Source organism: Plectrocnemia conspersa, unplaced genomic scaffold (genome assembly GCF_051122295.1).
Source record: "Plectrocnemia conspersa isolate PC_06_02 unplaced genomic scaffold, ASM5112229v1 ptg000003l, whole genome shotgun sequence".
NCBI lineage: Eukaryota > Metazoa > Arthropoda > Insecta > Trichoptera > Polycentropodidae > Plectrocnemia > Plectrocnemia conspersa.
This window is the reverse complement of record NW_028277167.1, coordinates 14,046,276-14,069,064: the sequence shown is the minus strand read 5'-3', so window position 1 is coordinate 14,069,064 and position 22,789 is coordinate 14,046,276. Positions and strand designations below refer to the sequence as shown.

The following is a 22,789-nucleotide window of genomic DNA, read 5'->3' as shown; positions in this document are numbered from 1 at the left end:
CCAGCTCCTCGTAGCTAGTATTAAACATGTCAATGTGCAATTCCATCGTATTAAGGAGCCGGATGGCGACAACCGTGGGCGATTGCATACAAGTGGATCGTGGCGTTATTTATTTGATTACATATAAAAATAATTGTTAATTTTTAAACATTAAAATTTTTACGACCCTTTCGTGACTGATTTATATAAAAAATAAAAAATAAATAATAATTTCATATGTAAATGTAATTGCAATAATCTTTCAGCAGTCCTTCAGTTCAGTGCAGTAAAATAGTAATACAAAAAATTATAGCCGAAGAGGCGTGTGGCAACTCTGTTACAACACTATCGGGTACTGCGCCGGTGATCTTGTCTCCCTCGTCCACCAGGTCGTGTGGCTTTACAATGACGTCGTATCTTACGGCAAAGACTTTTCTTCAACCCGGTGAGTTTTATTTATGGAACAAACGGCCGGTTTGTGTTTTCATTGACATTTTGAGGTTAGGTTCCATCATCGATTACGAATGCTCAATAAGTCGAATAATTAACATAACTACTAATCCCACTATTTATGCTTTAAATTGAGTCAATATCTAGTTGTGTATATTGTATCTGACAATGTGTTGATTGTCTGACACGAACGATTTTAGGTTAAGCGCACAAATATACAAAGTTTTGTTTTTAGAGTTGAACGAGAATACATTTGTCTTTATTTTCCAGCCCTTCGTTTGGTCGGTAAACAAAATTACCTGATCAATCCAAATCACATATGCAACTCGAACGGAGTTAAGTTTTTCCTCTTCAATTCGATTAGGAATTATGCGGAAAAGGAAATCTACGAAAGAAACAAACCCCATTGCAACATAGGCACAATTGGACACGTAGATCACGGAAAAACAACATTGACCGCGGCGATCACAAAGGGTTAATATAGTTGATGCATTTTTTCATATTAGATAATGAAATGCGTTTGAATCAACTTTTTATTTGTTTTGTAGTTTTATCGGATTTGGATTTGGCTAATAAAAAAGAGTACAATGAAATCGATAATGCTCCCGAAGAAAAAGCCAGAGGTATTACCATCAACATCGCACATGTCGAGTACGCCACTGAAAATAGACATTACAGCCACACAGATTGCCCCGGACATGCTGATTACATTAAGGTAATTTAAAGACGACGCATTGTAATTTTCATTTTTTAACGAATAAAAATATTTAGCTAACCTAAATTTTTACTGGTGATTGCATAACTCATCACCTTCGAAATCGTTAAATAATTTAATATATAAATGGATATTTTCTTCCAACTCCTAATGTTTATTAAAAAAGGAAAAAAAAACTATAATACAGAAAGATTAAAATAAATAATAAAACAATTTTATAATCCTTCAATACAGTTTCATATGTATGTATTACTATACATAAATAACCCTTTTTATTTAGATTTAAAAAAATTGTCATAAATGTTTGGAAAGCACATGTTGACACTTCACATCCTTAAAAAGTCCCAATGTCGTAATTTTCTTGATACCTATTTTATATTTTATTTGCAAACGACATTATGTATGAATGTAGTGATAGCCCTGACCCCGCTCAAGAAACAAAAAATATTTTCATGGTTCTAAAACTTGCTATTCAAATCATCATAATTTTTAATATTTAAAAATATATAAACCCAACACAGCGTGTTATATTTTTTCTTGGCCCAAATAATAGTTTCTTGCGAGATAGAAAAACGTCTCACGCGGAATTGAAACGGTTAAACAGGTCGAGACCATTTCAGGGCCAAATATTAGCGGCAAAACCGCTTATGATAAATTAGGGATTAATGAATGTGCATAAGAAGGCTGTCAGATGGTGACATGTGTAAGTAATAAAAAAAGGGATTCAAAGTGTGTTTTTATTACCTAGAGATGCAAAAAAGTTGTAAAAACTATTTTAGTTAATCTGATATCAATAAATAGCTTACGGAATGACAAATTTTTGCACATAGTATTCAATGTGTTAAATATTTCTGCATCAAGTCCCGTTATGGTTAGGCGATTTATAAAATTTTATGACTAAAATATCTTACTCACTTAAAATGTGGGACAACCTAATAACATATTTGTTTTATAGAATATGATCACAGGCACTGCTATGATGGACGGTGCTATATTAGTCGTAGCCGCTACGGACGGCGCTATGCCTCAAACCAGAGAGCATTTACTTTTAGCTAAGCAAATCGGTATCGAACACATTGTAGTATATATCAATAAGGTGGACGCTGCCGACCAAGAAATGACCGAACTAGTCGAAATGGAAATTCGAGAACTTTTAACCGAGATGGGTTTCAATGGAGATGATATTCCGTTTGTAAAAGGTAATATTATATCCATCTTGTAATTATTTTATTGCATATTTTTCTATAAAATGATTATGTAATATATTTTATTAGGTTCTGCTTTGTTCGCCTTGGAAGGTAAAGAAGACGAAATCGGTTTAAAGTCAGTATTGAAGTTACTCGAGGAGGTCGATAAATATATTCCCACTCCCATCAGGGATTTAGACAAACCGTTTTTACTGCCAATCGAGAGCGTGTATTCTATACAGGGTAGAGGCACTGTTGTCACCGGTCGATTAGAAAGAGGCGTTCTTAAGAAAGGAACCGAGGTTGAATTCATCGGTTATAATAAAAAAATGAAGTCCACCGTGACCGGTGTGGAGATGTATCATAAAACATTGACGGAAGCCCAAGCCGGAGACCAGTTGGGCGCTTTAGTCCGTGGCTTAAAACGCGACGAGGTACGCCGCGGAATGGTCATGGCGAAACCCGGCACGGTAAAATCTGAAGACAATCTCGAGGTCCAAGTTTATGTTTTACTGAAAGAAGAAGGCGGTCGCACTAAGCCTATCACGTCCTACAACCAAATGCAAATGTATTCGAGGACTTGGGACTGCCCCGTTCAAGTCACAATTCCGGATAAGGAGATGGTCATGCCGGGCGAAGATGCTAAGTGAGTATTTTTCTACTACAAAGAGACAATTTACAGAATAAAAACTTATAAATCTGTCATCTATTTATTTCTGTTGTGAAATAAATTAATTGAGCTGTATTTTTTTTAGATTTCGATTGAAATTGTTCAAACCCATGGTTATTGAAAAAGGTCAACGTTTTACGATGCGAACGGGAACTACGACAGTCGGCACAGGTGTCGTTACAGCCATTCTTCCTTGCCTATCTGAAAACGACAGGATTTCCCTTGTGGCAGGAAGAAAAGCAAGAGAAAAGGCATTGGCAAAGGAGCAACAGAAAAGCCAGAACTAAATATCTTTTGTTATATGTATGCCGTATTATTTAGGTAATATTAAGATATTGTGCGTAGTTATGTATGCATTGCAATTAGTGCTGATTCTGAAGTATCATCAATTATTAGGCAAAAATCGGCAAAATGTAAATTTCCATTAATCGCAGCATCCGTATTGTGTTTTTTTATGTAATAAAATATAGAAACATGCCTATTTGTCTCAATTACTATTTAAAACAACTGATTCATATCCAGCTACCCTTACCTTTGTTCCCAGTTATGTTGTATCCATCGATACTTAGCCATAGGCTATATTTTTATTAAATCAGCTCCATCTGCTTGCTTATATTATACGAGTGTAATGGATGTTTCACTCTGCAACATGAAATTGTCTATAAGAAAGCATTCGTCTCCAGTAAATTTCTGTTACATTGAATGACTTATTTATTATTACAGTGAGTAAGAAACAAATTAGGGAAAAGGGGTTTCTGTAAATAATTCTCGTTATTTGAAAATATTAAAGGAGACTAAAAATAAAAAGGCCATCTCGGACATTTTTGTTCAAAGATATGTTGATCTCAAAAAAAGTTTTAAGGTTTACTAACCCTAAGGGGTGTAGCTTCGCAGCCAGAAAGATATCAGTGGAAACTGCTAAAAATTAATTTGTTAAGATTACATACAGCTATTCGGTCCACATTCATATTCATAAGTGTTTATTTTCGCATTTTCTCCAAGTGATGGTGGAAAAGCTGGCGGATGGATGATGTCAGTGGAGGCCTCTCGGAGGCCTTGTAGATGAAGCAGCGACTAGTACGGGTATTCCTTCAAGTATAAATATCGAAGAAATTAACGCTGTACTTTTTCAAGTCGCAATTCATTGCATTGACTACGCCTAAAATCCATATTATAGAGCCAGTTGCTAGTATGCTGTGGACTATGGGATCATAAAGAGTGCGCAATACCAAAGTATTACTAAAGCAGCAAGATAAAACCGACCATCTTTTTTGATTGATCTCTGCAATGTGCAGGCTTAATTTCCAGTGCTTTTAGAAAATCACACCAAAATTTTTAGTAAAGTAAGGCCTGTCTAGAATATATCCACCGAGATGGTAAAGAATTCCGCCGGAATTGAAGATGTTGAAAATTATGTTGTGTGGCATTTCAGGACATGTAAAGCAATCGGTTATCGAAAGCCCACCTGCATAAAGAATTGAGATTTTTTTGCAAGTAAATCGTGATTGACTTTATTGATCGCCTTTCAAAAATCTGTGTATATAATGTCCATTTGTACATCAATCTAATGATCTCGAAACAAAGTTAGAAAAAACCATTTGGTTAGGGACAGTGGATCGAGATTGGTGGAAACCATGTTATGTTCGAGAAGTATACACCTGCAAAGATTAAAAATATATTTATATAACATAACACAAGTAGCAATAAAGCATTGGTCGAGTTTGGTCGTCTCATTAAATCATTAATTTGTTTTAACCACAAATTATAATATAATAGTATTAAATCGCTAAAAACTAATAATGTGAATATGCGACACACAGTTTTGAAGCTAGTGCCCATGGGGTCATTGAACCACCTAAAGTTGCAGCAACAAGAATATAAAAAACAAAAATAAATATTTCAACAATTAAAAGTAAAGTGCAACAATTGAAAATAAAAATAAAAAAACTCCTATACAAGAAAAAATATATCCCAAGATCGATCTTTTAGAAAAACAGGAAACTACTCCAAAAAATTTGTCGAGCCTTCAAGAAGAATGGAAAACAACATTGTGAGAAGCAAAATGTACTAGTTTTATAATGGAAAATTCAAAGAAAAAATCTCCCATCAGACTATTACTGGTTAGATGTTCCTACAAATAACATATATTTGTACATATACGTATACTAAACACAATAATTTATTAAAATTACGTACATATATGTATACTTAATACAATAATTTATTAAAATACTAAATTAACCCAACGTCGTGGCTCATTTCTGACCATATATATGTACTTTTTCGATACACAAACATATATCATATGTGTGGGTTTAATAATATATGAATTTTCTTAGTTTTAAATATAAAACATTAATCATTTAATTAACTAAAAATATATTATATAATATTCGTACTCAGCCGCTATTCGCGATCAAGTGTAGTCGTCTAAAATAAATGAAAAAAAAAGATCTGGCTGGCCATGTATCTGCCCTATAACTGTACGCATTCATTGCAAGTTGAGTCGATAAATATTTGTCAATTTAATGAAACATTACAGAACAATCTAATGATAAATTCAAAATCAGCGTTTCATTTTAGTACAAAATATTTGTATATCGTACGTATGGGGAGCCATACTTTTTTATGTAGATAATACTTAAAATGTTTTCATTGACTAATCATTTTAATCGTCATTACGCTCTGGCACATAAAATAGTAATTTTACCGCCTATATTTCGTGAATTTTTATTCTTTGTAAATTTATCACAATTTACTTATATTTTGTATACCTAATTCCTAAAATATTCATTACTTGAATTTCTCCAAGTATTTTTGCGCTCTTATGACGTGTTCTTTTTTGTCAAGCGCTCATATGACTGTCTGCACATTTGATGTACGCTACTTTGGTAAGCGCTCTTATGACACGCAGCACTTATGATGCAGCGCTCATTTGTGACAGTGCCTCGAAAAACTATTTCTTCAAAGATTGAAACCAATATTGAAGCAAAAAACCTCACCTCCAATCACCAATTTGGCTTCAGGGAGGATCACTCAACGATTGAACAGGTGAACAGAATTGTTAACAAAATATATAAGAATCTGGAAGAAAAACGATATTGTTCTGCATCATTTTTGAACATTACACTTTTGATAAAGTTTGGCATGAGGGTTTATTACACAAAATGAAAATGCCTCATCATTTATTTATGGTACTGAAATCATAGATCAACAATAGGTATTTTTTGGTAAAGCATGGTGAAGAAAGAATGTAAATTTTTCCTATAAATCTCAGGGAAGTATGCATGGGCCTGCGTTATACCTGATGCACACTGCAGATTTCGCAAAGACGAAAAATACTATGTTGGTCACCTTTGCTGATGACACGGCGATATTAGCATCACATGACGATCCAACCATTGTTTCTAGTATGCTGCAAGAAAGCTTTAATAATGTTCATTCGTGGCTCGAAAAATGGAGGATAATGGCAAATGAAACCATGTACCTAGGTACATGTAACATCCACTATAAGAAGAAAACCTGCCACCAGTGTTCTCAATAAGAACAGATTGCCACAGGCAGAACATGTGAAATATATTGCCATACACTTGGACCGAAGATTAATCTGGCAAAAACACATATTCAGTAAAAGGAAGCAACTTAGTATAAGAATAAGAAAAGTACACTGACTCATAGGTCGCAGAATAAAATCAAATTATTAATATAATGTTATACTGAAGCCGATCTGGACTTACGGTAGTACAGTTGTGGGGAACATCTAGCACCTCCAGTACAGTAGACCCCCAAATAACGCGGTAAATGGGAGACTAGAAAATACTCATACAATTTTCTGCAATACGTATGTATGAATTAGGCCCGTTTGGTGAGATATCCTCCCTTTGGCTCGCTCATATATAAAGTAACGGGCATTCAGATAACACGTCCCCAATTTACCGTGTTATTGGGAGAGTCTGCTGTATTAATATTATAGTGAAAATCCAGGCCAAATATCCAAGAATGATCCAAGACGCACCACAGTATGTGCATAATGATATCATACGAGACCACATTAAATATATCAAAACTGGAGAATCACTATAACCAACTAGCTGCAAGACTTGTCAAACCTAGGAATCGTACTATTAAGATTGAAACGTGCACAACAAATAGATCTTGTAACAAGATTTGAAAAGTAGCTCACTAGTTTTGGTAGCTAGTTGATTATGGTAAATAGCTAGTGAGCTTCTTCCCCCACGAACCAATTCAGTTTAACACAAAGCCTGATTATTGTCCTCGTTAGACAAATTTCAGATAAAGAAAGAATAATATATAATTTAAAATAATTTTGCACGTGCTGAAAGCAATGTTACTGGCTTGTAATTATGTGACTCGTCATCCTTTATGTAAATCAGGTTGAGCATCAAGTATATGTAATGGAACAATTTTCAATGCTGATGAAAACAAGTTTGAGCACTTTCATCAGGTTAAATATATGCCAGGATTCAAGCATGACACTTTTGTTGAAATATAATTTAAAAAGTAATGTTAAAGTACAGATCATATTATTAAATAAAAATAAATTTAACAAATCAAATCTATGATTCAATTCGAGAACATATCAAATAGAAATAAATATAAGAAAACAAATCCATTTCACTAAGAATCAACGTTTTCGACATTGCTCTTTAAACTCGTGAATTATCTGGCTTATTGCTAATCACACTGCATGTTCTAATTATTTACATTTGCAGCATAACAACATAATATATTATCATTCAAAAACAATAACAATCAGACGAGGTTAATACAAAAAGCTCATATAAAAAAAATGAAAATATAAATTTGTTTATTGATTTTATTCAATTACAAAGATCAATTTTACATATTGTCCTACTTACATACGACAGTGTAGTGACAAAAAAAATGTATAAAAAATTTGCATTCATCATCGAACGGCTACCACGTATATTAAATTAAGAAAGTTCAGTTATGTTCACATCACATCGAACATTCCATCGCGTCTCGTTGGAATAGTCACCGAAATACTTTAAAATAATCGCTCCCGTGTCGAGAGAGGTAACAACCGAACAAATTATTTACAACACTATAAATATGATGCTCACAAACCGACGCTCGATGTGCGGTAGGACTGGCGTTCGCTTTCGCCGTTAAAATAATATTTAAAAAGACCTAACTAAAACGCTAACGATACGAATAACATATATAACGAGAAAGCGTCGCATCGATCGTCGATAAGTTAACGGAAAATTTAGACAAAAATTGATTAAATACAATACAATCGAGTCAATTAGGAAAATAAATTATCGAATTATAAATATGTTCATTGATTTTTTAGTAATAAAGCAAATCGCATGAGCATTCTCAACCGTATCGACGTCGACGAGCTGACGATTGAACGAATATGCTCTTCGAGAACGGGTTATGTTGCATAAAACGATATGAAAGTTGATGTAAATTATAGATCTTCGTCCTCTTCGGGCAAGGACGTTTCTTGGGCGGCCTTCAATTCGTTCTCTAGCTGCTCTTTCCATTGAGGATCCATCCTGACTTCCGGAGGTAGGAGAGCGGGCGTGGCGACGAATTCTAAGTTGGGATCGCCGATCAACTTGCGAGCCAACCATAAGAAGGGTTTTTCGAAGTTGTAATTTGACTTAGCTGAGATGTCATAGTACTGAAAAAATAAAATATAAATTACAATAATGTCAGCTATATAAATAGAAAAATTAATCATCAACGCTTAGGTAAAAACATAAAATTTTAGTAGTATGTATTTATCAATTCAATGGGGAAAATGATTTGACATAATTAAACTTGTGAGCACTGTATTTAATAATATTTGTACACAGAATATATGCAATTAATTTATTAAATAACATCCTAGCAGAACATATTTATTAGTTAAACTGAAGTGAAACAACAGCTAATTAATTTAATCCATATATTTGTATTGATACAAAATAATTGGGTTATTGTATCTACATTTTATGCCGAGCTACATTATTGAGTATGGATGAATTAATTCGTGAAATATTAAAGAGTAAAAATAATAACTGTACCCATTCCGATCAAATTTAGTTGTCGATGAATGTCCACACATTCGAGAAAAACATGTTCACGTGAACGATCTCTTCAGATGTCTACAAATCAATACTCGTTTATCAACGATTCGTTTTATTTTAACAAAAATGTTTCGTCTCTGTTGTTTTCAAGAAAACAATACGGGCTACACGATGATTGCATTCTGTTTATTATATGTTATTGTTGTAAATTATTATAATATGATGAAATTAGATAATATAAATAATCGATACTCACTTGTAAATTCTTCTTCCTGTGGAAGACGATGGCTTTGGCTTTGACTTTGCGATCTTTGATGTCGACTTTGTTACCGCAGAGCACTATGGGAATGTTTTCGCAGACCCGGACGAGATCGCGATGCCAATTGGGGACGTTCTTGTAAGTGACTCTGGAGGTGACGTCGAACATTAAAATGGCGCAATGGCCTTGAATGTAGTAGCCGTCGCGCAGACCGCCGAACTTCTCCTGGCCGGCCGTGTCCCAGACGTTGAATCTGATGGGGCCGCGGTTGGTGTGAAAGTCCAGGGGGTGAACTTCCACGCCCAGGGTGGCCACATATCGCTTCTCGAACTCGCCCGTCAAGTGGCGCTTCACGAACGTGGTCTTGCCGGTGCCGCCGTCGCCGACCAGCACGCATTTAAACGTAGGCACATCTCCCTCGGCTGCCATCGCGTACTTTCTGCAACAAACGGTCGCTCGAGTTCAATTTGACTGCGAATGGCGCGGCGCGCTTCAATCACAGGAATTTCGTACGTCGGTCGCCGCTTCGGAGGGCCGTCGCGTTCGAAGTGGCGGCCGACGCGCGAAACGAAGCCGCGCACAGCGTCGCCCGACCGAAAAGACTCTGTCTCACCTTTAATTCGAGCTCGGAGAGCGAAGGATGGCGTCGAAAGTTGCGGCCGAACGGGTGACGGCCTCGGGCTTTAGGCTCACAATGGCGTCTCCGGGAGTCGACGCCGTTAGTGCGATCCTTACCGGCCGGCTGCTGTTACCCGCGCAAACGCTTCCCTTTTAATTTCGACTTTGATAATTATTCAATTATTCAACATTGTTCTGACAAATACTGCTGCTCAAATTAAATTCAATTCGTTTCTGTTTATGGCAATATCATATTAAAATGTTAAATTTGACGAAGGAGGAGTCGAAGGCTGAAGTTGAGGACCCGTGGAACGCTATAAGCACACTGTTGTGCTTAATGATTTCCTCGTCAAGTAACGTTACCTATCGGTTAAATATATGTTTATAGCTTATTTTTTTACACTTCTGTACAATATTTTTTGAATTACAGTAGTAACATATATTTTTTAATTTATATAGAGTATAAAATAATATTTTTGATTTTTCCTAGTATCTAATCATTCTAAGTAGAACCGGTCGCCCGGGGTCAATTACTTTGAAGGGGGGGAGCCATTTGATTATATTAACACATTTTTTGTTTCTTGCTAAACGAACAAAAAATCCTAGATGATGTCGGAAGCAATTATGATTCGGAGAACACAGAATTAACAAAGAGCTGCACGTTTAATAATTTTTGAGCTAAAACATAAGATTTTCATAAATCAATTGTGGTGGCCTATTTATCTATTTATTTATTCATTCATTATAGCTAAAAGTTAGTGGCATTCTAGTAAAAGTAAAATGATGGCGGCGAAGGGCAGCACATTCTTTCGATGGACTTCGACGGGAAAACAACGGCCGGTAATTTGTAAACTATTAAAAACTGTACATAAAAATACTTCTGCAGGGGCTCAATCTGTGTGTAATTGCCACCCGTCACTATTCATCCACCAGACAATTAATTTGACAAAGTGGAATTTTAATGGTTGTTTACATGGTTAAAAAGCGGACGCGAGACGACGCGTCCAAATGCCCCGAAGATTGCCAGTAGAGAGAATAACCGTCATGCCAGTGTTACCCAAGTGCTGCCTAGTTTTGGCCATAACAAATCTAGGCTCCCACAATTTTGTACTAAAACAAGGCTTGCCCTTATTCGGTTTATGACATCGGATAACGGATAATAACATTGTGTCGTTGTACTTAAATTCTAAGTCTGTATATCTAGTTTTTTTCAAGAATGGTAGATTGAAGTGTGCTGAAATAACAGTGCATTATGTTAAAACGTTTATATTTTTAATTTGTACATATTTTTGAGCGTAAATTTTGATTGTGTATATCACCATGCTCCCTCTCTCTTGGATCCTCTAGTGTTTTTAAGTGAGTTATTGGTTTGCACAAGATCTACAAGATATCGCGATATTGAAATAAAATTATGAAAATGCATAAAAGCAGTATCCATATGAGGGTGTCGCTATTACACATTCTTTACTTCACAAATTAAAATAAACATTACTCAAAAATGACGCGTTGGAGCAAATCTGTGCCGTCAGCTACTTCAATAAATGTTTAACAGTTCATTATATCCTAAATTTCAATAAAAATAGCTTTGCATGAACTGCACGAGATATAAACGTCTTAACCCATCTTTCAGAAATTTAGAAAATATTAATGATTCAGCCACCTAGTGATTCAAAAACTACTAAGAAAAATGTCTATTTCTTGGTATTTTTAACGGCGGTAACCCTTTGTTTAGACAAACTTTTATTGTCAAAAGGTAAAGAGTATTAAAATGTTTACCCTTAATTAGTGAAATACACATAAAAAAATATTTGTTTTGTCTTCCCTTTTTTTAATACAAATATATACATAATATATGCTGGTGTTATATGCAAATAAATTTATTGAAAGTAAATTTTATGATTTTAAGAAGTCGATTTGCGTTAAATATCGAGTTTTATAGAAAGTAGGATATGGCCGACACGTCGCGGATGCAGACCTACGTCGGCGGCGGCGCACGGTCGGTCGGTATCGATCCGTGGGGTCGGGCGGCGGGCTGCGAGCTGCAGATCAGAAGTTCGCGGTTCTCGCGCGAGTCTCGCGCGGATCTCGAACGGCCGCCAAATGACGAAGGACCGACTGGACGCGCTGCGCGCGGTGAGTGATCTTTCCTTCGTCCTCGGCCCTAGTCTCCCGGAGACGGCGACTCCTTTGTGCTGTCAATCGATAGCCGAGTCGTTCGCGCCGTTTACTCGCTTGTATTCGGGATTCGGGAATCGGGATCCGGAAGCCGGGGCCGGAACCGGAAGCGGCGGCCTTCCGATCGATCGTCGGGGGCGAGTCCCGTGACGTCAGAGCCGGTCCGGGATCGAACGTCAAAATTCGATCCCGGATCGGCGTCGGGAAAGTTGCACGCCGAAACTGCGTGGGATAGGTCCCGAAAATGCCCGCAGCGGAGTGGAAAGCGCGCGCTGCTTTCTTTGTCTCGTCGGAGAACGACGCTAATTCGACGAGCAATCGTTTTCGATTCTGATAGGAATCCATTCGCTCGCTGCTGAAAAAAGAAAAAAAAAGAAAATCGATCAAACGCAGGTTAGGAAACTGAAGCATCGATCGAATCGGAAAATGGAATATATCGTTACACTTCCGGTGACACACTGACAGAAATCTGACACATTTCCGCGCGGCACAAACTAACCTTGGAACGCCGCCGCATAATTTTAAGAAAAAATAACAATTTTAATAAAATATCAAGAAAAAAAATGTTTATATCAAAAATAGTTTTCAATATTGATTCCTTTTAAATTTTGCTGTGCATTTGAATGTAACTCTTCCGATTTTTCTAAATAGAAAATTAAATAGAATACCCACTAAATCTTACTGGGTTCCTTGTGATGATTTTAATGTTTTATTGTATGATAGACATATCTTTACTTTCCATAAACTACTATTGCACTGCTTTATCATAAACAACATTTTTTGTTTTCTTGTCTGGGGTACAAGCTATCAATCACTCGGGAGTGTTCATATAGACATTAGAATAAGCGAGGTTATTTCAAATTGTCTGTGAGATACGAGTAATATCTGAAATTTTAGAAAGTTTTTAAAGTTAAAAAACATGCCGATCGACATTTTCGCTTATAGAACAGTTAGTTGTTGCCTCAATTACATATGGTAGCAAATTGTTGACGCACAACTTAATAATTCAATTTAATTATTTTACGAAGTAGCCTTCAACTTTTAAAACCTATAAAAAAATCGTGTGGCGGCATTCTATAACAGATAATTGCAAAAAATCATCTGTTCGCTATACATCGTAATTGCAGTATTTTTTTGCCGTTTACCTGATGCGACAGCTTAGGTAAGAGGTGACTCCCGACTAGCTAAGAGGTCGAAGCTCCTGAACTCTATGCAATTACTAAAAAAGGGATGGTTGCCCATAGCTCAAGTAAATACATCCAACACAGGGCTTTTTGTGAATTATAATAATCTATAGCATAATAAATTCAACCTATCGTGACTGGAAGAACGGCATTAATAATTATTATAAATATAATTTCGATCAATTATCACATATTAGATATTCCTAGCAGAAAAAAGAAAGAAAAACGGTAGCATAAATTCGGAAAACATAATTTTGTAACTTTTTATGTGTTACACCTATATTAAGTACATTTTGAATTATTTTAATTACTGCCGATGAACCACTCAATAATTGAGCAAGCACACAAAATAAGACTCACTTGAAAAGAAGGAATATTGATCTGCAGTCTTCCTGGACATGTAACAGACCTTCTGCAGGATGATCCAGTTCGAGTTTTATATGTTGGCAGAACTGTAAATCAGACAGCTGTCAATAATCACGCGCGTTCAAAGTGTCAAATGTTAAAAAGTGGAATGGATCGCTTAACCACCGCTCAAAATTGTTCTACAGAAATAATTCTGTACGAACTGTTGCTCGAAATTATGGTCTTCATTGTCCTCCTGAGCGAACAATTTGAAACTTTGAGGAAAAAAAATAAGAACTGGCAGCGTTGGAGATAGGGTAAGACCTGTGCAATTGTGGCGCCCGTTCAGCTGATAATATTGCTGTTGTAAGTGAAAGTGTGGTCGAAGACCTTTCGCAACTTTTGGACTTTTCGTATGACTATACACCCGTATAAAATTCAGATAAAACAAGAACTGAAGCCCAAAGAACATGTATAACGAAAAAATTACGCAGATAGTATGTTAAAGCAGTAGGAAGTTTATACTGATTTTTCAAAGAAAATCTTCTCTTATGAGGCAGATTTCCACCTATGGGTATGTTAATAAGCAAAATTGACGCATATGGGGCGAGGAAAATTCTCATATGATTCACGAGAGACCATAACATGTCCATAAAGTAACTGTTTAGTGCGCATTGTATCCAGGCGGTGTCATTGAGCCTTACTTTTGCGTGAAAAGTTCACATGTTGCATTATTTCATATTTTAGTGACGTCAACTGGCCCCCAAGATCTTGCAATTTAACGCTGTTGGATTTTTTCTGGGGTTACGCTAAGAGTCATGTCTACGGCGATAAACTCGAAACGTCTGAACACATAAAAACCAACATCAGCAAGTTAGAGTCGAGATTCCGCCCGAAATGTCGGCTACTGCAAAAGGTCCAGAGGCGGCCATTAAATTGATATTATATTATAAAAGTTTGGATACTGAAGTTGTATCATCCTTTATATAAACTTTAAACTCACATTCCGCACTCCTTATACATGATCTTAAAACATTGCCTCTAAAACAGAATCGATCAGCAAAATAGCTACTCAAACTTCATGAGTGTAACGCAGGGTTACCGCAGGGATATGTGCTAGGACCAATCCTATAGCTCATATACACAAACGATCTATTTTCTGATTATACCTTTTTCTGATTATACCGTAGTATTAGTGTACCATTCCGACCCTCATGAAGCGTCCGAAGAAGTTAATAATAAACAGTGCTTGTGAAACAACATCAACAAAATCGATTCACTCTAAAGAAAGAACACTGCCCAAGTATCTCACTAGGAAACGAAACTTCCTGAAAACTTAATTATTTGCGATTTCATTTGAAACGAAGATCAACACGGAATCGCCACCGTAAGGCAAAGAGAGCCGAGTTAAACTCCTAAACAGAGTTAAACAAAATTTTTAGTCTCTTACTTAAAAACAAGGTAGTCGTGTATAATACAACATTCAAACCATTAGATTTGTCATCGGACTATAGGAATCTGCAAATATTGAAATAATGTATCGATTCCAAAAGAAAACACTATGATTATTATTGAACCCACTTGGTTCACGGGAAACTTCGCTTAGAATGCCTAGTTAAAGTGGTAGAAAATAAATTCAGCAAAAGATATAAGGTACATATAGTAAGTCATGTCATTCCGCTTACATTTGACTTAATAATATGTAATATAATATGTAGTTGAGCATTAATCATTAAACAAGAAGAAAACAAAATAAGCAATTTTTAAAAATTTAAATCATTTTGTTTTTCTTCATAAAAATATTCCCTTTCAAACTATATATATTCTTCGAAACATTTAATAACTTATTAACCCTTTTAATATATTGTAGTTAAAATATGGTTTTAGAATTGTGGTTTGAGATATATGTGCTCGAGTGTTATATGCATTGATCAATACTAGCTATTTCGTTTAGGTTATTCATTCATATACTCAATTTTGTGACAATATGATTCATCTGGTTTAATAAAAAATATAATACATTATTTTTGTTTTGCCTGTCTTCCATACAGTGACAATAATCTTCTTTTTATGCAATGTCTGCTTAGTTGCGTGTCTTAAATCTTAATCATATATAAACATACAGCTGTCATAAATAATCCACTTTTCTACGCAGGTGGTGATTCGATTCAGTCAGTTCGTGCGGTACCTACATATTTTTTTTCATATGTATTTATGTAGTTGATCTCATCTGTGATGAGAAATGGATTTTTATCCATAGATAACAATCCATTTCTCATCACAGATAATCACATATGTTTGAAAAAGGCTCGTATTTTATTATCATTGTGGTCATAATTTATATTAAATGTGACAGAATTTATAATAAATGGTTAGAATTTAAATTGGACTAGTCAGAATTTATATTAAATGGTGCGAATTATTTTGTCAGATGGTAAGAATCCTTTTTATAATCAGTATTTATAAAAAATAGCTAGTATATATATTATATGATCTGTATTTTACCCTCTAGGTCAGTTTTATGTTGACATAAGGTCAGCACAATAATACATGGTCATTATCAGGGTATTTTAGGGCCAACTTGTTCGGTTGGGCGTGCAACATCGTCAGATGTCAACATAACAAACCAAGTGTGCTCCCCGCCGCCGCTCTGTCGTTATTACCGCTTCGTTCGTCGCTCTGAATACCTTCGCGTCTTACATACTAATAAATAATAAACAGTATTATATTGTACTTTTTGATAAAATAGTGTTTCATTATCTATATGTTTGAGATCGTTGACTGAAATGAAAGTGTATGTAGATTAAGTAATGAAAATATTGCCCATGAAAACAATCAGATACAAAAAGTAAATCGCATAATATTCGTACATCTTTTAAATAAGAACAATGATAGAGTTAGAGAAATTACATCTAATACATTAATATTTATCGTCGCTAATTCATCAAATCGAGTATTCAAATAAATGGTAAAATAATCAAAATTTCAATTATATTATTGATTAAAGTTGAATAATCCTAATATATTATTTACCAATGTTTCATTTTATAGAGTAATGTAATATATCGAAATTTCATACCGAGTTTTTCACCGATGTCTCCTCGGGGATATTCCGAAAAACCTGAAAAATTTGGATGAAAATAAATTCAGAAAAAAGTGTTTGCTTCAATTTTTTTCGTAATTGTATTACATTTCGTCAGAAAAGCTTTTCGTTAAAAAAATAAATGAAATTTAGTCGTATATTCTAATGAAATTTTTATTGAGTTCCATTTTTAAATAAATTTTAAAAGTTGACTTATTAAACTGTAAACGAAATTGCCTTACATATTTTTATAACTAGTATAGTTTTTGGCTTTTTTTTCTTGATCAATTAAAACAATACTACTGGAAAGTTGTGTAATTAAAGGTATTTTAAATAATACATTAAATATTAATTCAAATAATACGTTTAGTAGCTTTAAACACATAGGTTCTACTTACTCTCTTTTAAACTTCAATCGTAATGTTATATTCCATGTTCTTATAGTTCTAAATATTTTTTATTTTGCCTAACGTTTTTTTATTGCTTTCAATAATTTTCTTTTAAAAATTCTATCATAAATCAACTTATACATACACTACTTTTCTATGATACAGTCGACAGTTTATAACACTAGATAATGCGACACGAATTCCCTAGGCCTAGGCATAGACGTGACCTATCTGCGGATCTGAAGGCAGTTTTCGATCTTTCCAGCGCAATCATCTCCTCGTTTGTTCCTCGGCTCGTTTGCATACGCTTTTGACTCACGAAGCGATTTAGACCCAGCGCTCCTTTCAGCCCGAGTGCTTAAGGTGAACGATCAATGTAAAACTGGGATATTTATGCCTTGGAACTAGATTTGGATAAAATCCAGCACAATTACGTACCCAACTAAACTTGCCTAGCTTAGGAATGTTACAATGTTAATCTCTAACTCACACAGGAGTATGTAAATCCACGCACGTAGCTAAATATATATAGGTCAAATATTGTTTCCGATCAATCCTGACCTAGATTTCAAACGCGGCTCTATGAATAACAAAGGTGTTTACCGGTTTGACCTTCCACCCTAATCGAAAACTTTCAAAACTCTTGAAATCGACGACGGTATTTTGAATTCTTAGAGCACTTAAGTGAGATTGTTGTAGTTCACTTATCGACTCGCATAATAGTAGTTAGCGTTTTTCTTCTCATGCTGCTAAATTTTCTTGTATAAGAGTAGTTCAGCTTCCTTACGCTCGATCGTTCAGAACGATCGGCGCCGAATTTTCCGTTTGGTCTTTCGAATCTTTATTTTAGAAATAACAATGACCTCATATGCAAAACCTGTTATTAGATAGCACTTTTTATGGACCTCAATGGCGTAATCTCGAATAAAGTCGTTCCCTGACAGCTCCGAGATATTACACGTTCTTCAGTTTTATCCATATTATAATATACCAACGATTGCTCGTTGTCGTTATATTATATATTCAACATACCGACACGTTTTCTCGCTTTTTCGTCTAATCTTATCGTTGCTTTTTCACATTCATCTGACGAAGCGTGCGTAAATGATGGTATGATTCATTGATAAAAAACGCCTGTCATTCACTATCTCGTAATTGAGTTAACCTAGCCAATGTCCTTTTAATCAATATAAAAAATGTTTTTGAATTCAATGTATTTATAACTCTGTTTTACACAAAAGAAGAAAATATTATAAAAATAATATTGAATTAGTAATCTTTATGAGAAATAATGTATTAGACGCTTTAGATATGTTCAATAATAATTAACACATACATATGTAGAATACATTTATTTTTTGGCAAATATCTGCCGTACACACATATTTATATATATATATATATATTAAGATGACGTATAAGTAAAATATCAGATAAACATTTGAAAAAAGTTATTAAAATTTGTAAAATGTAATAGTCATGATTATGTGGACGATTAACGCTTTAACATCAGTGAAGACTACTACAATCAGCTAGTAAATGTGAACACCAGCTAGATACTAAGTAAACATACCGACTGACTAAACATCATAGTTTATTAGTAAAACATCCCAATTCTACACACTAGGTTGAGTATTTTCGACGAAAAATGTCTTTACGAACCTTTTAAGGGAATTCACTAATGATGACTATAAAAATGACTGGTCTGTAATGGAGTCTTTTTATGCATTGACGGAATTTCTCGTCACGTCCATTACAATTATCATGTTTACGAAATAAGCCGTCATATCCATTTAAAATGTTTTCAATTGGTAATTTATCGTCATACCAAAATAGAGCAAAAGAGAAAAAAATATAAAAAAACGTAGAAAAATAAAAATGAATAATATAAAATACAAATTACAAAAAGTATATTCCAAATCAGTGGTTCTTAGATTTAGACAAATATATTTCTTATTGATGTATGTAAGATAATATTTTGTGCGAGATTATTTACGAAGTAGACAGATTTCGTAATCACAAACATCAGTAAGAGTTTCTCAAATGTTATCTTTACTGAGTCGATGTTTTGACATTTTTAGAAATAAATAATAAAAAATATTTAAATTTTTATCTTGTAGTAATAGAAATCCAAAAAAATTGTCAGAGTATTAAATACGCAAGCAAAAAACACGACTATTCTTCATTAAAACAGGCACGATAACCTGATTTTTGACGATCTTATGGTGGCTTAAAATGTGTGATTAATGCGAGTGTTTAATGATATTTTGTCCTTCCCGCTATAGATAAGTTATTGAAAGTCCGCGACGAGTTAACTCGTCATGCCCAGTTAATTGAGAATTTATTCGTCATATCTAGTTAAAATGTACTTTTGTAGCCCATAAGTCTGAAAAGTAATGCATATATTTATAATAAAGCGATGTATTGTAGACGCTTTGTGTTTATTTCACATTGTTCTTTATTGTTCTTAATAATGCTATTTATTTATTAAGGAAGGGAATTGATGAATTTTTGAAGTGGATAGGACTCAAAATTTACTATTTTATAACAGCAGAACGCTTGCGAGTCGATAAGCCCATATCTTCTCGTCACGATTTAATTAAATTAACTTTCGGACATTGATTCACACTGTGGTAGCGTAAAACAGGTGCCAAACAATCACATATGAATAGTTGTTTATTGTAAAACTATTATACGCAGAGCTTTTTGTTACCCCTTGAAGCGATCCATTGCGACTAAATTTCCAAGGATCTGAGCGGGAACCACGCGATCCTCCTTCGCGCGGTTCCCACTCAAAAGCGATTTAAATAGAGCAAAAACTTATGACCCTCCCTGTATAAAATATAGAAGAAAATAATGTTCCAATTTAATGACATTTTTTCAAAACTTCTCTGAAAGGAAAAATCTATTTACATATTTATATCTGCATAATTATTTAGATTCATTCAAATGGCAAGAAAATTAAAATAAATCTTTTTGTGATATTTAAAGCTCACAGGCTAATATTCGACTTTTAGAATAAATCGGAAGGAATTGACTTTCGATGCAATATACTTAAAGCTGCGTTCATTTTAACTGTCTTAAACATTTATACAAAAAAAATTTTTACTTATGTAAACATATTCAGATTTATTTGATCGTGCACTATTTTATATGAAGAAAAAATAAATCTTAGTTTGATCGTGATTTTTTATATAAAATAATGTATATACTATGAACCGTTTCGATATATAAGAGGCTTTCGATATATTCATTTTATTTAATGCAATTGCTGCGAAAATATAATTAATGTTTCACTTTTATGCTATGTTATTAAATTATTAAAATCAATCGGATGCGAGTGTTCCGATATGCTATTCAGGACCTGGGAACTAAAATGTCCACTTTAATATTTCATGTTTGAGAAACACATGGTTCACTGGATCCATTTTCGTAATAGGAAAAGCGTGGATGTCCATTTGCATATTGCATGCATGCCTCGGACGTTTACGAAATTCGATAATGGCATGCGCCACGAAATAGTATCTGAAGTCGCTCTGCATAAAGCGAACCACTAGTTTGAGCAGTAGAACGATTCCAGAAAGAATAATATGTATTTGAATAAATTGCGTTAGCTACAAGTGGGCAGATCGATACTGATTTCAGTCTCAAAATTACAGGCAGTTTTAAATCTGAAAAAAAAAGACTAGAATGCATAGCGTAATAATAATAAAGAATAATATATTTTCGAATGAGAGTTGAGGTCGGATTGAGATTTATAAAATTCTTAAAAAATGTATAGTAGAATCCCCAATAACACGGTAAATTGGGGACGTGCTATTTGGATGCCCGTTACTTTATGTGTGAGCGAGCCAAAGGGAGGATATCTTATCACACACGCCTGATTCGTACGTACGTATTGCAAAAAAATGTATTTTCTAGTCCCCCAATTTACCGTGTTATTGGGGGGTCTATTGTATTTTTAAATCACCAAAATATGGTATGGTTTTTTTTTAATAAATAATGTAGTTTAGCTATTAATTTATAAATTTTATATGAAAATACTATCCGTTGATTTTTCAACGACATGAAATATACGACACTTATGGTAATTCGGCGCAAAATAATAAATTGATGCAAATTTCCCGCACGAACTGTAGGCTTCTTGGATACATTTCAAGTACGCGTTTTAATTTATACTGAACGAAAACAGCGACAACGGTCTATGATTGCTACGGGATAAAAAATATCCTCGGTTAGTCGGGATCTCAGCGGCGTATTTTGGGGAGATGGTCCATTTTTGTTGACCGGATCCCGACCCTTCAGTGGTCTTTTGAGATAACCGCCATCAATCAAAGCGACTAGGTCATGTTAGAACTCATTTTTTCCTCTTCATCTTGACGTTGAGTTTATTGCAGACATACGTATGAGAACATGGCATTACATAATACTGTACATATATTTCTCTTTTGTCGAGATTTTTTTATACTTACAGCTATTGATCTCGTTGATATAAAAACAAATTGGCACTAATATATATGTATATTCGTTGGAACGCCGATTTATTTTATTTATCTAGCGAATTTGTATTGTATGTATCAAGAAAGTATATTAATTTTCTTGTACTACAAGGTCTCAAGTTAAAATCAATTATTGCCGGTGATGTAACACATTTATGAAAATTATAAACGCATGACTTAACCTTAGTTTGAATCGAGTGATTCAGTTATTTAATGTATTGCTCATCTTTGATATGATCAGCGATATTCCTAGTAAAATTGCTTCTTATTTAAATGAAGTACACCCATACCTCGCTTTACGGCCTAGATACGTTCCACGAAACTTGGCCGCAAAGCGAAAAGCCGTATAACGAATCAATTATTCTAATACAAATTCATACAAATTCAATGGGATCGGTTCCAAATTTGTTAAATATGTAACATGGTTTATCATTTAAAATGCATTTTATCTTTTTATTTCATTTAAATCAAAAATACATACATAACAAGTACATACATTTGTACATAGAATAATAACAGACTCCAAAAACCAACAATAATCCATAAACAAAAATGAAACAACTTCATGTTACATAAAATATGTGTATGAATACATACATAATTTTTTTAAAATGGCTTTAATCTGAAGACGGTGAAGAAATGGTAACCTGCAGATCACTGTCGTTCTCATTTTTCGCTGGTAAGGATGGGACTGGCTAAAAAAAATTGTCCAACGTTGTTTGTTTTGCCTTTTTGTCTCTTTCGTTCTTCAGTGATTAATAACAGCTAATGGCTGAGTTAATTCCTCGAGAAACTTTAGCGCTACGTTCGACGTCAGGAACGTTTTCAAGGAAGATGTTTATTCCTTGTTCGAAATAGGAAAATGCTTTTGACAATATTTTTGATGTTAGCTGTTTGAATACAACAGGCAGTGTCTCTTCATCAAATGCCGGTTCTGCTTGCAACTGAATGAGTTCCTTATATGAAAGGGGTTCCCTATCAGCTTCAAGTAGATCAAGCACATCACGTTCGTTCAAACCTTCAAAGCCGAGATCATGTGCTAGATACAAAATGTTTTGCCTAATTTCAGGAAGGCAATTAACTTCTGCATCAGTACTTTTTACACATTCTGGCCATTTTTTTTCCAAACATGGTTCATTGTTGTTTATTTTAATTCCTTCCATGATTCCCTGATG

At 34.5% G+C, this 22,789-nt stretch overlaps 3 protein-coding genes across 9 annotated transcripts in view; 2 read left to right on the top strand and 1 right to left on the bottom strand.

Annotated features, from left to right (window-relative positions):
- The first annotated feature begins 318 nt into the window (after window positions 1-318).
- LOC148236674 (uncharacterized) lies at window positions 319-3,478 on the top strand. Its single transcript, XM_088183741.1, has 6 exons — window positions 319-424; window positions 700-903; window positions 978-1,144; window positions 2,100-2,343; window positions 2,419-2,977; window positions 3,087-3,478. Exons 1-6 carry the CDS (start codon window positions 385-387, stop codon window positions 3,286-3,288), a joined length of 1,416 nt encoding a protein of 471 aa, XP_088039867.1. The 5' UTR covers window positions 319-384; the 3' UTR covers window positions 3,289-3,478.
- Window positions 3,479-7,820: 4,342 nt separating this feature from the next.
- Ran (RAN, member RAS oncogene family) lies at window positions 7,821-10,027 on the bottom strand. Its single transcript, XM_088183476.1, has 3 exons — window positions 9,936-10,027; window positions 9,320-9,761; window positions 7,821-8,675 (listed from the first exon to the last, which is right to left on the bottom strand). Exons 2-3 carry the CDS (start codon window positions 9,749-9,751, stop codon window positions 8,460-8,462), a joined length of 648 nt encoding a protein of 215 aa, XP_088039602.1. The 5' UTR covers window positions 9,752-9,761; window positions 9,936-10,027; the 3' UTR covers window positions 7,821-8,459.
- Window positions 10,028-11,909: 1,882 nt separating this feature from the next.
- Window positions 11,910-22,789, top strand: part of Syx1A (Syntaxin 1A) — an 89,429-nt gene continuing 78,549 nt past the window's right edge. For all 7 annotated transcript variants that reach the window (XM_088183086.1, XM_088183088.1, XM_088183089.1 and 4 more), the window contains exon 1: window positions 11,910-12,073. In XM_088183086.1, coding sequence (XP_088039212.1) covers window positions 12,041-12,073 — 33 coding nt within the window. In that variant the 5' untranslated portion in view covers window positions 11,910-12,040. The remainder of the gene's footprint in view (window positions 12,074-22,789) is intronic.